We start from the raw sequence: 16,239 nt of genomic DNA on the forward strand, positions 1-16,239 counted from the left end.
TGATCAATTTGATGCTTTCTTGCGTAATAAAAGTATATATTACTTTAAACTAAATCTTACTGGGCCTAATATTTTAACTGTGTATATTCCAAGTTTTTCCACAACTTTTTGTAAGAGACAGACCAGCATTTTTTCCCCCCAGTCATTATTCAGTCACAAGCTTTGCATCTATGGAGTTGTAAACCACTGCAATTCAATAATTGAGTCAGTAACTTAAATCAGTTTGATTAATGAAAAAAATTTTTTAGACCTTTTCATGTAGATCAAATCGTTTTATTCATGCATTGGACATTAATACTTCTCATGAACAGCTTTAGCATATTCAAGATTTTAAGTGAAAGTTTTTTTATATATATATATATATATATATAACAAACTGTTTACATTTTTGTCTGAATAGTTTATACTTCTGTTACTCACGCTCTCTAATCAGTAATTATGTTTTATTATGCAGTGGAGATGAGATCTTGCAGCAAATGCAGGGCGGTCAGGTCACCCAGAGGTATCTGGAGAGACATGGCTTCCGCTATCCCATCGTTGTTACCAAAATGGAAGGACTTGGTCTCCAATTACCTCCGCCGGATTTCTCCGTCAAGGATGTAGAACGCTACGTCGGTAAGGAGGGAGATGAGTTACTATCATCCTCTTCACCCGTTTTTTACCACCTTTACCCATTGTACTCCACATTACAGCACTGAGCAGCAGCGCTTCATGGGTTTAAATAATAATTCCATTAAGAGTTGTCTTCATGTAATGGAGTTGCATTACAATCCATCCACTGCAGGGATCAGATGTTAATCTTAGGTGAGTCGAATGGGTCTAACCTTTTAGCAAACATTAATCAACCCATAATGAAGTAAATGTGTAGATAAAAGTGGTGTACCTTACACCAGCCTAGAAGGCCTCATCTCATTGAAAGTCTGGTCTTTATAGTGTCCGATTACACAGCCACAGCTATATCTTTCCCACTGAGCTTTGTCCGTAAAGTTTAGGTTACAGCTCACTCCTCTACCTCTCACATTTGTGATAACATATTGTTCTCATGATACACACAGCGATCAGCTGCTCCATTTGGGTCCTGGAGGGGTGCCTGTGGCCCACTGGGAATGAAAGTGTGATTATATTGCACTTACTGTGAGGCTACTGCCACACCTTCTGGTGTCTGTCGGGCCACTGCTAATGTTTTAGCCCTTTACCAGCCTGCTAAGTTTCTTTTCCACAGATTTTCAGATGTTCGCCTCATTTAGTTCCAGTTCACACTGAAGAATATTATTTGTAGTGTGTTGTGACCCAACAAATTTGGTCCAAAATTTTAGGCATTTCCTCTGCAAACACATGCTAATCGTTGACATTTTCGCTCCTGTTCCCACAAATGTTGATTTGCTGGCAAAATCAGCTGTTGAGATGCATGACGGGGAATCTGCTCTTCAACCTTTTCTAAGCTAGGAGATATGTGTGACCTTTTTTTTAGCAATTATAGGTGTGAGTGACATCCCTTGGCATTGTTTCAAGCTGATTTCTAAACAGCTGGCTGATGCACAATTTTTTTGTTGGAACAAAAACCAAAATTAACGTTTTCATTTGGAAACTAGAACCAATAATAATATTTTGGTAATTAAATTAAGGTAATTTAACTTTTTATGCTGTTTGGAGTGCTGTGTATTCAGGTGACCTATTAAACCGTAGTTTTTTGGTGAATTCTAAGGAAGGAAGGCATCAAGGCACATCCGAATCCAATGTTAGCCTCACTTCCTGTTGTTTTTGAAGCCAGCATAGATGTATCCTTTGCTGCCTATAATATTCCTCAATCCTGTGTGACAGTAGAGCTAAAAAAAAAATATCATCTGAAAGTTGCAGTTGGTGGTCAGTTTGTGCGTAAATGTATGTTTTTGACTTTTAATGTTATTTCTAGCAAGAAATTACTATTATAGTAATTAAATATTTGCTTAGTTGTCACCAAAGCACGCTCTATTCTGTTGTAGATCATTAAACCATTCCAATGCCTTAGAAGTCCGTCCAAAATCTGTTTTGTAAGGTGCCTTCGTGCGCAAACGCTCCCTGCAAAATCATTGCCTGATAAAACTGCACGGCAAGAAGTGAGCAGCCTAAGATTGGTTGGGCGCACAAAAGTTCACCGGATTAAGTGCTAATTTCACTGTTTCACTCAATGATTTCAGCCCTTCAAAACTATCGGTAATCTTGCTGTATATAAAAAGAACACTTCCCATTCTTTTCTGGTCTATGTGCAAGAGATTGTGATGTGCTTTTTAGCATTCGTAGCATAAAGTTAAAAACATTAAATTTGAGAAGTGAGAGAAAATCTGTAGACTGACGCTATGCCAGCTGAAAATCTATGTATATAGTTGAATTGCTTGATGAATGTTCAATTAACTGCAGTGACATTATGTCTGGGGCAATGCACTAAAAGCTCTAGTTTTTGTCTTTAATGCACTTTTGACAGGATGGCTGCCCAGCTAATTCAGTTACTTCAGTGGGCAGCTTGCTTGCATGGCTTCCTAGCCAGCAAAATCGAACATTGTGGGGGTTTCCCCATTGCCATTGCTTATGAAGAACCGCACTCTAAGCCTGCTTTTGTGAAAGCCTCTATTGTCCCACACTGCTTTGGGTACATTTTATGTCTCCATAACTACAAAAATGTCTGTTAATACTGGTTAAAAGGAGTAATTAACGGCATAAATGTTTTAATTTATACACATCTAAATGCATATTACAGTCTTGGAGATTGGAGTGCCTGGAATATTTGTGGATTTGGAATCATAAAGGATCCAATAGACATTTTTATTGGCAGTGTTGCAAGTCATGATCCCAGAACAGCAGTAAAGGATCTCTTTATGGTCTACTTTGTAGGATGAGTTTCTTTCTGGCTTGGTACACTATGGTGCCATTTGTGTACACAAGCACCAGCTGTCTTGCTCAGTGAGGTTTTTTCCCAGCAGCTTTCTGGTGGGTTTGGATGTTCTGCCTGCCATTTGTCTTTTCTCACAGTTATAAACATCAGCTGATTTCTTGTTAAGAAACATCAAATAAGATCTTTCATTGTAGCTTCGGTGGAGCGATGGCCTTATTTGAGGACAATGGGAAACTTTTTAGTACCAAGAGTCTGGTAATTTGACATGATGATCATTTAAAATATGATTTATGGCCATTTAATGATGTTGATTATTGCAATTTATCCCTGTTGAGTTTGTTTGGGTAATCATATTTGTTGTAGTATTCTGTTCCTTTGATGCCCATTAATGCACATCACTCAATTTGCTCCCTTTGCTTATAGGAGGTGACAAAGTGATTGATGTCATCGATGTGGCCAGGCAAGCGGACAGCAAGATGAAACTGAGCACCTTTGTAAAGTATTACTACAGCCCTCAGCGGCCGAAAGTCCTGAACGTCATCAGTCTGGAGTTTTCAGACACCAAGTTAGTATAGTTTGAAAGCGACTAATTTGCAATTAGCGACAGATAACACAAAGTTGCATTTTTGCAGAAAAATAATGTACATTTTGATTACAACTTGAATGTCTTGCATTCAGGATGTCAGAGCTGGTGGTGGTCCCCGATATCGCTCAGAAGATGTCTTGGGTGGAGAACTACTGGCCTGATGACTCTTACTTTCCCAAGCCGTTTGTGCAGAAGTACTGTTTAATGGGTGTGAGGGAAAGCTATACTGACTTCCATATTGATTTTGGAGGCACATCTGTGTGGTACCACGTCCTGTGGGTAAGTTTGCATCACAAACCTTTGATCTTTCTATTCATTAGAGATTCAATTTACCACAGATTCCACCAAATGAATGTTTCTAGAACAGTAAACCCGCACATTAGAATGATTTCTGAAGGATCATGTAACACTGAAGACTGGAGTAATGATCCTGAAAATTCAGATTTGCCATCACAGGAATTAATTACAATTAAACTATGAAAAATAGAAAACGGTTGTTGTTTTTGTTGTTTATTTATGATTTCATAATTTTTTTTTTTATATATATATATATATATATATACATGTGTATATATACAGGGTGCGAAAAAAGTAATTTAAAATTTTATTAATGTCACAATATTACTGTTTTTACTGTATTTTTGATCAAATAAATGCAGCCTTGGTGCGCATAAGAGAAAAAAAATCTTACTGACCACAAACATTTTAAAGATTTTTCAAAAACAAATTTACTGAATAATATGACGACAACTAAAATGAGTGTTGATCAATGACTTATTAATTGCTTTACCTGTAGGGGGAGAAGATCTTTTACTTGATAAAGCCGACCCCAGCCAACCTTGCACTGTACGAGGAGTGGAGCTCATCCCCGAACCAGAGCGAAGTGTTCTTTGGGGAGAAAGTGGACAAGTGCTACAAGTGTGTCGTGCGGCAGGGAACAACACTTCTGATTCCAACAGGTTAGCATTATTATTTCTTTTTGAGCACATTGGCAGTGAATTGCAACCAACAGATTGCTCAGTGCATCCATCCATCATAAATTAACTTAATAAATGTCTTCTGAAGCAAAGCAATGAGTTTGTGCAAGAAAAATATTAAGTAAAATAACTAGCTTCCGGCCAAACAAACATACGGATTTGAATTAAGTGTAAAGCGCAACTAATGTGAGTAGTGCGACGTACTGCTGATATTTACACTACGCCATGATGCACTACGCTACTTCCGACGTTATAAGTTGCACAAGTAGACTACAAATCACTCCCGGAAGCTAAAATTTTACTTTTTGTAAGAAAATTATTCATATTTAACACGTTACAAACTCATCGCTTTCCTTCAGAAGGCCTTTATTAACCCCCCGGAGCCATGTGGAGTTTGTTTATGATGGATGGATGCACATTTTTGAGCTTCATATAGATGGTTCCAATCCACTTCCATTATAAAGCTTGGAAGAGCCAGGACATTTATTGATATAACTCCGATTGTATTCGTCTGAAAGAAGAAAGTCATATACACCTAGGATGGCTTGAGGGTGAGTAAATCATGGGGTAATTTTCATTTTAAGGTGAACTACTCCTTTAAATCCCAAAAAGCTGATGTTCTCCGCCCCTTTTACCAGAAGAGGGCAGAGCCTTTACATATCATGCTTCAGATACTCTGCAACAAACAAAACTGGGGAATCTCACGCAGCTAAATTGTCAGTAGCAGTTTTCAGCCTTTATATGTTTGAACCGAAGTCTGACACAGATGAAGAGACTCTGGAAGAAATTGCAACGTTTCTGAATGGTTAGTTGTTTATTTTATGTAGTTGTTGTGGAGTTAGCCTTATTCAACTTATCGATTAGCATCTTCCGCCGTGATCATCTATAAATTGTTGTACAGGTGCTCATGTGGAAACTGTAGTAGCATGTTGGTATCGACCCATTTTTGATAATCAACTTTTGTGCAAATCCAGCATTGAACTGATTCTCGTTTGCGAAGTAGTCCGGCGTAAAAATTATTTGCACTAACATATAAGACTACCTAATTTCTTTGGCACATTTCCTTCATAAAAGAAATTCATCCACTGTGTCCTCAAAAAATGATTTTACTTTCTGGTGGTGCAAAAACTATACCTTTCACATTGAAGGAGAAAAATGAAGTCTTATATTTGTCTGCGGGTTTATTAGGGACACCCGAATGTTGGAGCAAGAGGAACTGGTATTCCACTTACTGTGGAGCAGCTGTCTTTTAATGGTGGTTCCACATGAAGGCCAGGGCTGATTTGTGTTTTTCGTTTCAGGTTCAGACGTGGCAGGAATGAGCAGCCACTCTTACCACCCAGAATCTTAGCAACATCTTATCCAGTATATTGTTCATTAGTGAAGCTCCACAGCCTTTTTTGAGTTACATCTAGTATATCGTCATCATGACTTTGTATTATATATGAAGTCAAATGATAGGGTATATATATGGGTGGCATCATAAATCTAAACATTTTATGAAACCTCACACTCAAAATGAGCAGGTCATGAGGATGCGTGGTCTTAAATGAATCTGGTTCCCAGCTGTGTTGATGGCACTAGCAGACCGGTTTAAAACTTTCACATCCCCCTGCTGTGAGACAGACTTCAAAAGCTATGATATGAAAGTTGCTGTTTGTCTGGGCTCTGCCTCTGAATCTGATTAATATTTATGCTTTCCCACACAGCATTTGGCCTATATGTTGAAGCGTAGACAGGAAGTCGTGGATGTAGTTGACAGACTGGTTGTTTGGTGGGCTCTACAGTCTGCAGTGGTTTTGAAACACTCTGGGGGTTTGATTCACCTCAGAAGATCTCAGTTAGCCGTATAATCATGGCCCACCCAGCAAACGTATGTGAACTTTTGCTTGCCATTTAAAGTCCTGTACATTTACTGCATTTACACTGTTTGTTGTTGGAGCATGTTGGTAAAGTTTGATCTTAGAGGGACATATCAGTGGATTTTGTGAAATTGGTTTCTCGGTCCAGCTTTGCCACACACCGGATATGAATGGCTTACTGTTGGCTAGAAAGGGACAGCTGCAGTTCAGACCAGATGTCTGAATGTGTCTGCATCTGTCGGTCAGCTGTTGACACACTCTTGACCTCTCTTGCAGGATGGATCCATGCAGTTCTCACCTCTCAGGATTGCATGGCTTTCGGTGGGAACTTCCTCCACAACCTCAACATAGGCATGCAGCTCAGGTGAGCGAGTGCTTTCACTCTTCAGAAATCAGAATTGGAGTGCTGTTGCTTCTGTTAGTCTTGATGGTGTCTCTTAAAAGTTGACCAATACATTTTGCAGATATACATTTTCTTTGTTACATTGATTACATTGTCTAATATTTTTGTCTTTTCCATATCAGCATATTGGTTTCTGAGTTGTGTATGTGTTGTGGCTCAAGTGTAACTACATATGTCCTCATATTAGGTGCTATGAGATGGAACGGCGTCTGAAGACTCCAGACCTTTTTAAGTTTCCTTATTTCGAGGCCATTTGCTGGTATGTAGCAAAGAATCTCCTGGAGACTCTCCAAGGTATGTCGTATTAAATCACTCAGCATGTCAATACAGGGCACTTAAATTATTGGCGTGCTGCCACTCCGTTCCCTGGTGTCCATCCTAATCGTCTGTTTATTGTCTGTCTTCAGAATCACGAGAAGATAACTGCCTGCCTCCAGAATACCTGATCAAGGGAGTGAAAGCTTTGATAACTGCACTGAGGAACTGGCTAAAGCGAGAGGTGAAGGAAATTCTCTTACCACACAAGAAACTGCATCATGATATTAATTCCGTCATATCAGCAGCGTACCCCAGACTACCCTTTTTATGCGACTCTGGGTGCGGTTCGCAGGTGCTCACCCGAGTTTGGAAAACAGCGTTTACATCTTTTAAACCAACCAGAATCTGATGTAAATTGAACCCAGATGCACACCAAAAGTGCTAGTGTGAAATCACCCTTAAAACATATTAACTCTAAAACTACCTGCAATCATAACATTGTACATTGTAATCCCTGATGTAATAATGAGGGCAAGGGGCATCCCAAAAGGGTCGATATCTGGTGTCAATGGTACTGGGTAAGAACCTGAGGTTTGTTCTGTGACACAAACCCCTTATTGTCTACCATGTGTGCCCATTTGCCCAGGTCACAGAGCCAGCCAGCGAGGTCCCTGACCATATCAGACCCAACCATCTCATTAAAATGCTCACTAAGGAAATCCAGTACCTTGAGGTAAGCCAGACGGCTTGAAACAGGCTTTTAGAAATACAGAGGTCTGAAAACTGAGCTTGCTGGGGGGGTTTGGGTTGGATTTTGATTTTCCTGATCTACATTTGTGCATTTTAAGTAAACCTAAAATGTAAAGTGTAAAATGGTCTTCTTACGAATGAGTTTGTGCCGTCTAGTGTTTGAGTTGTTTGAACTGGAGTTGTTGTATTTGATCTCACTATTCTGTTTTAAACACTCAAGGAGTATCAGAATGGGAATTGTGGAAGCAAGCCAATGAAATTTCAAGAAAGCTCTGTGTGTCCTTCCACGCGGTCGGCACACGAGAAAAGGTCTCACGCGCGCAGGAACGCCAGACGTCTTCGTGACCACCACCACCACCACCATCATCATCATCACCACCATCATCATTCTCACAACCCTAAAGTTCCTTCCAACCTTGACATCTTCGAACAGCACACACAAGAAGTTTTAAAAAGACTTGAGATGGGTCCTTATGAGGAGGTAATTGGGAATCATGAATACTATAAATGCCATTTAGGCTAATCTATCTATGGGGAATAATTTTCCTAAACAATTGTCTTTCAGGATGCCACCTTTAACCAGAAGGTCAATGGCAAGTTCAACAAGGTCTCTACGGCCTCAGCTGCAATGGCAGAGCGGAGTTTGGACACGGACTTGCGACTGGTACTGTGCAATGGACGTATAGTCAGGTAAACCAAATTAACCTATGATGACTATCACACATTAGTCAGTAATTGCAAAATTGTAGCACTTAAATCACCACATTACCAAATACAAAATGACTCATACTGGCCTTCATGATGGTGTTAAATTTAGAAGGATTATTTAAGATAATAGTCATAATAAGATAATACTGTTTGCCTTTTTTGTTTTGGTCATAAAATATTGGGAACACCGTCAAGTCCTTTTTCCCCCTCCAATTGTCCACACAGAGATAACAGGCAGTATGTTGGTGAAAAAAGACCAGGGTTAAAGGAAGAGGAGGACTTCAGAGATGTGAAGAGAGATTCACTCAAGATTAAACTTGTTCCTAAAGTGGAGGAACAGGAAGTGGATATTCGAATGAATGAGGATAAGCATCATTATGTAGCCAGAGAAGTGAAATCCTTTACAGGTACCCTTAAAAGTGTCAAATTCAACTCTGCAGTTTTATTCACAATTCTTGTGAAAGAAGTTTTTAAATATTTTTTAGTAAATATTGTGTACATCATTTTTTTTTTTTTAATGCATCAACTTAAACTTATTTCAGTTTATTGCCACTTTTTCAACTAATATTTATATTGTATTTTATTTCAGCTTTATTTCAATTGACAGAAAAGTGTTAGATTTAGTTAACGATAATAAGCCTACTAATCACAAGCATCAGCCATGTTAAAACAGTTTGTATTACTTATTCTCTCAGCTAGTGCACAAAATCTCATTGATATTTTTGTCCCTGCCAGTAATAAGGAGCTATGTCTTCCACAGATCTTAGTAAACAAGAGAATTCAGATCTCAGGAACAGAGAAACAGTACATTCAGACATCTCATCAGACTCTGAATCAGAAGCGGAGTTCACTACACGGGTATGTTGCCATTTCCCTTCATGCACAGGAAGAGCATAAAGTCCTAGTTTAGGTTTAATCTGCTCTTCTTATCCATGCAGAAAAAGAACTGCTCTGAGGAGGAATCTGAAATCTCTTCAGAGGAAGAGGAGGATGAAAAGATTAGGAGGAGTGGAGACGATCAAAATGAGGACAAAATTTGCTCCGGCTATACGACTGATGAGTCCAGGCAAAGATTTGACCGTTTTGAGAAATGTCTTAAAAGGTGAGAGCCAATAGGGTTTTTAGATGCCTGGCATTGTCACAAGACGATAAAATGCTGGGGGAGATTTTAGGGTTGTGCGTGTGTAAAACTAGATCTCAAATCACATTTGCAGTGAGTCTGCTACCTCGCCAAGCAAAGAAGACGATGCTATCCAGGGAATGCTGTCTATGGCAGGGTTGTTGTATTCTCACCAATCAGAAGATCCCAGCAGTTCACAGGAATCCTGGTGGTCCCGAAGCAACCATCACTCCCCTGACTACAGTAAGACTTCATGAGTTTTTTATCGCTAAACAGCTTACCCTATAACGTGTTGTTATTTTGATGGATAATGCATGTGTTCTTTTTCAATTCTCAGGTAAAAAGGAGATTGCGTCAGGAGAGGAGAACCAGGATTCAGACAGCAATTCTTCACAGGTAACTTCTCAATGAGATTTATTAAATATTTGCATACGTCTGTAAACCCAATCTTAATCTGGCATACTGTTTAGAGTGTATCAGTCATGTTCCAGAAGTAAAAACTGTAATTAAACCTTTAAAAATAGACATATTGTGAACTCTGGGGTTGTTTATTTTATTTGTTTAAGCCATCTGTTTGCATCATTTAACCTTATTTTAAAATAATTGTTTAAAGCGGAATTCGTGGTGAAAACTACATGTACCCATGATATTGTAAAAAATACGACCAATCAGAGTTCCACCAATCAACAATATATTTTGCAGTTAACTTAAAATATTGTTTCTATAGGTATAATCTACAACATAAAATGGATTGTGTAATATTTCACCATAGTTTTATTCCGATTGTCAATCACAGGGCTACCTGGGATTGTGTTTTTTCCCTCACTACAGCCATTAGTTACACAGTCTTGTACCTTTTGTCTTTTTGTCCAATGTGCAAATACGTTTCTGCTTCAAATCAAAGTTTGTAATGTTGTGATTTACCTGTTAGCTAATTGGTTTGGCTTGTGGCTTATAATGCTTTAAAAAAGACTTTGTACAAATTTGTATAAATAAGCATTTGTCTTAATTTGAAAAATGAACAAACAAAAAAATAATATATATTTTATTTGACACTAATTTATTCAAAATAAAGGGCACATAAATGTGGCCACCTTTTCAATCTTTTTTTTTCTTCTTTCTTTCTTTTTTTTAGGAGGGATTCCGGGAGCGTGAGCATTCATCAGGATATCAGGCCAAACTCATGCATAGGATCCAGGAACACAAGAACTTCATGGACAGCCAGGGCAGTGGCAGCAACAGCAGCAGTGAGGCGTGGAGCAGTCGCACACACTCCCCAGCCCATGGGGAAAGCCTTACATTGGGCTACCAATACTGTGAGACATCCCTGTCGCCACCCCTGCACCCGTCCAAGAGGCCTGCCTCAAATCCCCCACCAATCAGCAATCAGGCCACCAAAGGTACGCCATTACCATTTTCTCTGCACATTAAACATATTAGTAAGTCTTTTTACTTCCGGGTTTGTAGTTAGTTAGTTAGTTAGTTAGTAGGGCTGGGGAAAAAATCTATTCACACATGAATAGAAAATTTCTATCTTTTGCCGATTCTCAAATGTAAAAAAATCGTTTTAAAAGTTTTACATATCCTAAACTGTGCTATATATATACTACAAAGTTATTGACACGTTAAAGTGTTATTGATCACAATAAACCACGAAAAAGGACTCAAGGCGGTGCTCGCGCTGACAGACACACAGATGCCGCCGCTCAGATGCATGCAATCCTGAATTCAGTTCTCTTTCACAGCTTTAATGCGCTTGAATGGTCAAAATACACGTGTGGAGTATTCACAAAAACAGTTTGTTATGTCCTACGTTAACGTAAACAGTTGGGAGCAAATCGGATGTGTAACAGTATATTAGGTCCATGTATTGGTTCTTAAATGGACATCAGCTCAATAAACTGTACCCATCTGTTTCAATGATGTTTATCAAAAAAAAATTCTTAATCAGTCACTGCTTTTGACTGAATCACTTTTGTGTCTTATTATGAATCAATTTGTATAGTCTTTTTTATTTTTACATTTGATTATTCAATTTGTGTAGTATTTCATAAGAGATGTTAAATAAAACCAGGCTACTGTACCTGAAAAACTTTTATTTAATTTGTATATTTTTTCTGTTTTATTTATCATATTGTTTGTTTATTTGCATTTTATTTACCAGTTTTATATTTGCAAAAGTTTTTATTTTGTTTATGTACAAAGTAGTTTTTCTATTTGTCGCAGGGCTGCCTTGCTTTATTACAGAAGACTCATGTGTGCAATGATTGCAGTCAGCTTAAATAACATTTGTTTTATTATACTGGGTTGACTAAAATTGAAATAAATATTACACACATATATATATATATATATATATATATATATATATATATATATATATATATATATATATATATATTATGGTTTTGTTTACATTTGTTTTTAATTTCTGGTTTTTGTTTTAAATAAAATAAATGTATTCTGTTTGTTTTTTATTTGTTATTTATATCATTTATTTAATTATTTTTATCTTTTCTCTTTCTTGTAGGTAAACGTCCTAAGAAAGGCATGGCTACAGCTAAGCAGCGACTGGGCAAGATTCTCAAATTGAGCAGACACAACCCCTTCTTTGTGTAGTACTAGTGATGGGAGATTTGGCATGCTGAGTCTGCATGTTAAAGGTGACAGAGTATAAAGTGTGTTTGGTTCAACACATTTGGTCATAAACATTGTATTGGCTACCAATCAACCCGAAGCTTCAGAATGATCTGAAAAATCGCTTTGCCCAACATGGTTTCGTAGTTTTGCTAATATTTGTCCAAAGGATCAATGTGACTGAAAGGAAATAAGACACAAAACCTCACTTTTTAAGGCTTTTGGTTCTCAACGGTTGCATCAAAATCAGGTTTTCAAAGACTAGCATGCTGCCAGGCTGCTTCCCACAACTAAAAACACTTCACTTCAATGATGTACGCCTTAAACAAGGTGGCAATTGAGTGATGAACTGATTTCATAAAGGTGCTTGACTTTTCCTAGCAAAGAAAATTTGCATTACTGCCTGAAGACAAAATTCACCATGGTTGATCGCTTGAACTACGTGACCTGTCAATCAAAATGTTCTGCCGTTTTAAGAGATATCATTTTTGTCAGCATTTGTATTCATATTGGCATTTTTTGAATTACAAACTAAGTAGTGTGGGGGGGGGGGGGATTAGTTTAACTATATTTGGTCCTCTGTTGCCACCTAGTGGGCATCTGGAGACTGTTTGAAGCTATCATTTAAATGGGGCACGTGAAAACACATTTTCCCTTAATTTATTCCTTTTTTTTTATGTTGGTGCTTGTTTTTTGTTTTTCTATAATGTTATTAAATTACATATTTATTACTGATGAAAGAGAACAATTTATTTCACTAAGCATTTAGGGAGATTTGCTGTTCTTTAGGGTCTTAATTTGCATCTGTTTTGAAACGTGGCCGTTCAGACTTTTTCAGCTGTATTTGTTTTGCATTGTGGATAAGAACAAAATGTGTTGTGTAATAGGAAGCCAATATTTAATCAAACGTGCCCAATATAGTCCCATTATGTTAAAGTCTTTCATTTTTTTTCAAAATGTTTGAAAACAAATGTAATCCGTACTGAACCAGTAATGCCACCACCTGTTATTTGGCTGGTTTTTGCTGTTATTCTAAAGATCTGGTTTCAGAGATGTGTTTTTGTTTCCAGAAGTATAAAGTTCAGCTGCCTCATCAATTTCTAAAGCATTGAAACACTGTTTGAACTGGTGCTGTGTATAGTGAGAAAACTAGACGTTTAAGGCGGCCATGGAGCGTGGGAGAATGTTTACCTTTTTTACGTTGAAATCTATTTGGCTACACATCTTTTTACAAAGAAACGAAAAGTGTATTTATTTTTGTAAAATAAGTCTTAACAGTGAGAATTTTTTGCAATTTTACCAACAACGTCTATCGAAAAATGGCGATAGCCTGGCGTTTTGTAATATGTGTGTGATTTGGAGGTAGTTTACTCTGGTTCTTTGTGAAAGACCTCAGGTAATTATTTACGCTCAAGGTTTTGGATTCCCTTTGAATGAATGCCAAATAATGTAATTATAAAAGTCAGGTCTTGCTTTGCTTTCAATTGTGGTGTCCCGACAGCAAAAAGAGCCGTTTTATCTAATCTTATATGAACATTTCTTGATGAGTATCCCCATGAAAGAAAATCTCCTCCTTTTGTATTCCCATTTTGTTTAAAACATTTACAGCGACTTCAACATATTCTATTAAGCTCTTCGGGCAATAACACACATTCCATAAGCTTCCAGGAACTTTTCTAATGGATTTCATTGACTTGCTGAGGTACAAGTACAGCAGCTCAGGGCTCACATATGGACTGTTTTTCTGACAAATTATTCTAAGGGCTTCAGTCAACCCAAAGGTGGACCGAATTGAACAGGTGATTACAACCAGCACAGTATTGCTACTGTATGTCATCTTCCAATGTTTTCATGATGTTTTTTTGGACTACGACACTCGAGCATTGTGTTTTGATCCAATTCGAAGATAAAACCACAATGCCTTTAATGTAGCACCTGTTGTTTTTCCCCTCGATAAGATCTTAGATTGTTGTGTTGCTGTTTGTCTGAGCAGGATTTCGGGGATTGGAGGAGCTTCTGTGTCTATCAAAAAATGCCGCACTGCATTAGCTATGTTACACTACACTGTTTGAGTTTTTTTATTGTTGCTTTTTTTTTTTCAACACGATGATTATCTAAATGTGCTTGATAACTTGCTGGCCTGCAGGCAGGGTTTGTACCATGCAGCACTTGTACAGTATTTATTTGGCATTCTCGGTTGTTTTTTCCATTTTCTGGTCTTGCAATCAATTACTTGTTTGTTTATGGTGTGTCCTCTCTCATTTTCAATGCATTCAACTGTTTGAAAATTTTGATATGGTTTGTATAATTTTGATTTTCAGATTTACAATGTGGCCTGTACATATTAAAAGTTTTACGAATGAATATGATGTTTCTGGGTGTTTTGTTAACATTGGTTCACGCTCACATTGCTAACGAGCTTCATGAGATTATCAAAACGATATTGATCGCATTATTTGGGTCCTTAAAATAGCCCATGAGAACTGATTAAAACTGTAAAGTTTTCTTTTGTAATATATTTTTAATTATTTGTTACATTTACAAATCACACCATATAGTTATACACATACATGCATACATACACACATATATTGCATACACAGTAGAGATCAAAATTAAAGAACAGCATACAATATCCTAAAGCTCAAGGTCACTGTAGTCCTATTTAACGTTATCCTAACGTTTTGGGTTATTTCATAATGTTAAATATATTTTGAAGTATAGTACAGTATATAAAACTTAAACGAGACAATTAAAAAATAGCTGGTCAAAATTAGAGAACTCATTCAGATGCCTCCCAGTTATTGGTGATAATGTGGAACCTGGTGCTAATCTCCTTAATCATCTGGCAAACCCTATTAACGGGCAGCAAACTTTCCAATTTTAACTAATTTTGCAAGATGTCAAGCCGTTCTAAGGTGACTGAAACCCTACGACACCAGGTTGTCCAGATGAAGGCTAAAGGGATGACCCTTTCAGGTCATTTAGTGATGTCCTGTGGCCGCAGATGTGCTCAGGTCATTCAAAGCAAGAGCCTCTACACTTCCACAGCCTCAAATTTTAGTTGTAATGTTTTCTTTAGTGCTGCTATGGCTATTGTTCTCTAATTTTGATTTTTAAGTACCTTGGTTATTTGGTAAAACATGCCAGTAGAACAATGGTATACAGAGCTAATATTTCTTCAAACAAAAATTCAAGCAATGAAAATTAACAATTTTTCTGAAAATAATCAAGTGTTTCTAATTGTTCTCTAATTTTGTTCTCTACTATATATATATATATATATATATATATATATATATATATATGTGTGTGTGTGTGTGTGTGTGTGTGTCAAAAGTTTGGAAACATTACTATTTCTGTGTTTTTGAAAAGTCTCTTATGCTCATCAAGCCTGCATTTGTTTGATCCAAAAAAAAAAAATATATATATATATATATAATTTGTATTTGTTCTATTTACAAATCAACAAATAAAATAAAAAAATACACATATTGCTTATATATATATATATATATAAATTATACATCACATTATATTATATATAAGATATTTTACAGCTGAGCATAAAACATGACTTTCACTTGATATGTTCATTAGCCTACTTTTCTTACACCTTTTTTGTGATATTTTTTTTTTCGATTTTAAAATAAATTTTGTTATATGCAAAGTAATTCTGGCATTTTAAAAATAATTTCCATGACTGGAAATCAGTGATTACTCCACAGTTTATTAACTATATTTTAATTTTAGAATGCATTGTTGAAACACAATGTATATCACTATGTTATGGTTTACATTACTGTGTTAATTTAATTTTTATTCATTTTAATTTTTGCATATTTTTCATGAACAGTCATAAACGAATGTTTTATTTAAAAAGTGTTTTCAGAGACATTCAATTCTTATTTAGAAAAAAAATTAAACCACAATCTTGCAACAAAAAAAAAGCAGAGATCCAATCTAATCGTAATTGGCAATCCATTCACACAGCAACAGGTGTGCGTTTGCATCTGCGCGAAGCCTCCATCACTTTGCACCATTTGTGCGCATGGTGAGGGGGGTCATT

At 37.0% G+C, this 16,239-nt stretch overlaps 1 protein-coding gene across 1 annotated transcript in view; it reads left to right on the forward strand.

Annotated features, from left to right (window-relative positions):
* Positions 1–14,534, forward strand: part of kdm7ab (lysine (K)-specific demethylase 7Ab) — a 30,249-nt gene extending 15,715 nt beyond the window's left edge. The window contains exons 4-20 of the mRNA XM_077210641.1: positions 455–615; positions 3,293–3,434; positions 3,548–3,734; positions 4,252–4,414; positions 6,571–6,658; positions 6,885–6,991; positions 7,105–7,196; positions 7,602–7,688; positions 7,926–8,186; positions 8,271–8,395; positions 8,639–8,820; positions 9,174–9,271; positions 9,352–9,515; positions 9,628–9,776; positions 9,871–9,929; positions 10,669–10,933; positions 12,064–14,534. Of these exons, the coding sequence (XP_077066756.1) occupies positions 455–615; positions 3,293–3,434; positions 3,548–3,734; positions 4,252–4,414; positions 6,571–6,658; positions 6,885–6,991; positions 7,105–7,196; positions 7,602–7,688; positions 7,926–8,186; positions 8,271–8,395; positions 8,639–8,820; positions 9,174–9,271; positions 9,352–9,515; positions 9,628–9,776; positions 9,871–9,929; positions 10,669–10,933; positions 12,064–12,152 (2,419 nt within the window). The 3' untranslated portion in view covers positions 12,153–14,534. The remainder of the gene's footprint in view (positions 1–454; positions 616–3,292; positions 3,435–3,547; positions 3,735–4,251; positions 4,415–6,570; positions 6,659–6,884; positions 6,992–7,104; positions 7,197–7,601; positions 7,689–7,925; positions 8,187–8,270; positions 8,396–8,638; positions 8,821–9,173; positions 9,272–9,351; positions 9,516–9,627; positions 9,777–9,870; positions 9,930–10,668; positions 10,934–12,063) is intronic.
* Positions 14,535–16,239: the final 1,705 nt, after the last annotated feature.

This window comes from Siphateles boraxobius, unplaced genomic scaffold (assembly GCF_051911475.1).
Source record: "Siphateles boraxobius isolate OS27281-9 unplaced genomic scaffold, OSU_SipBor_1 65, whole genome shotgun sequence".
Lineage (NCBI taxonomy): Eukaryota > Metazoa > Chordata > Actinopteri > Cypriniformes > Leuciscidae > Siphateles > Siphateles boraxobius.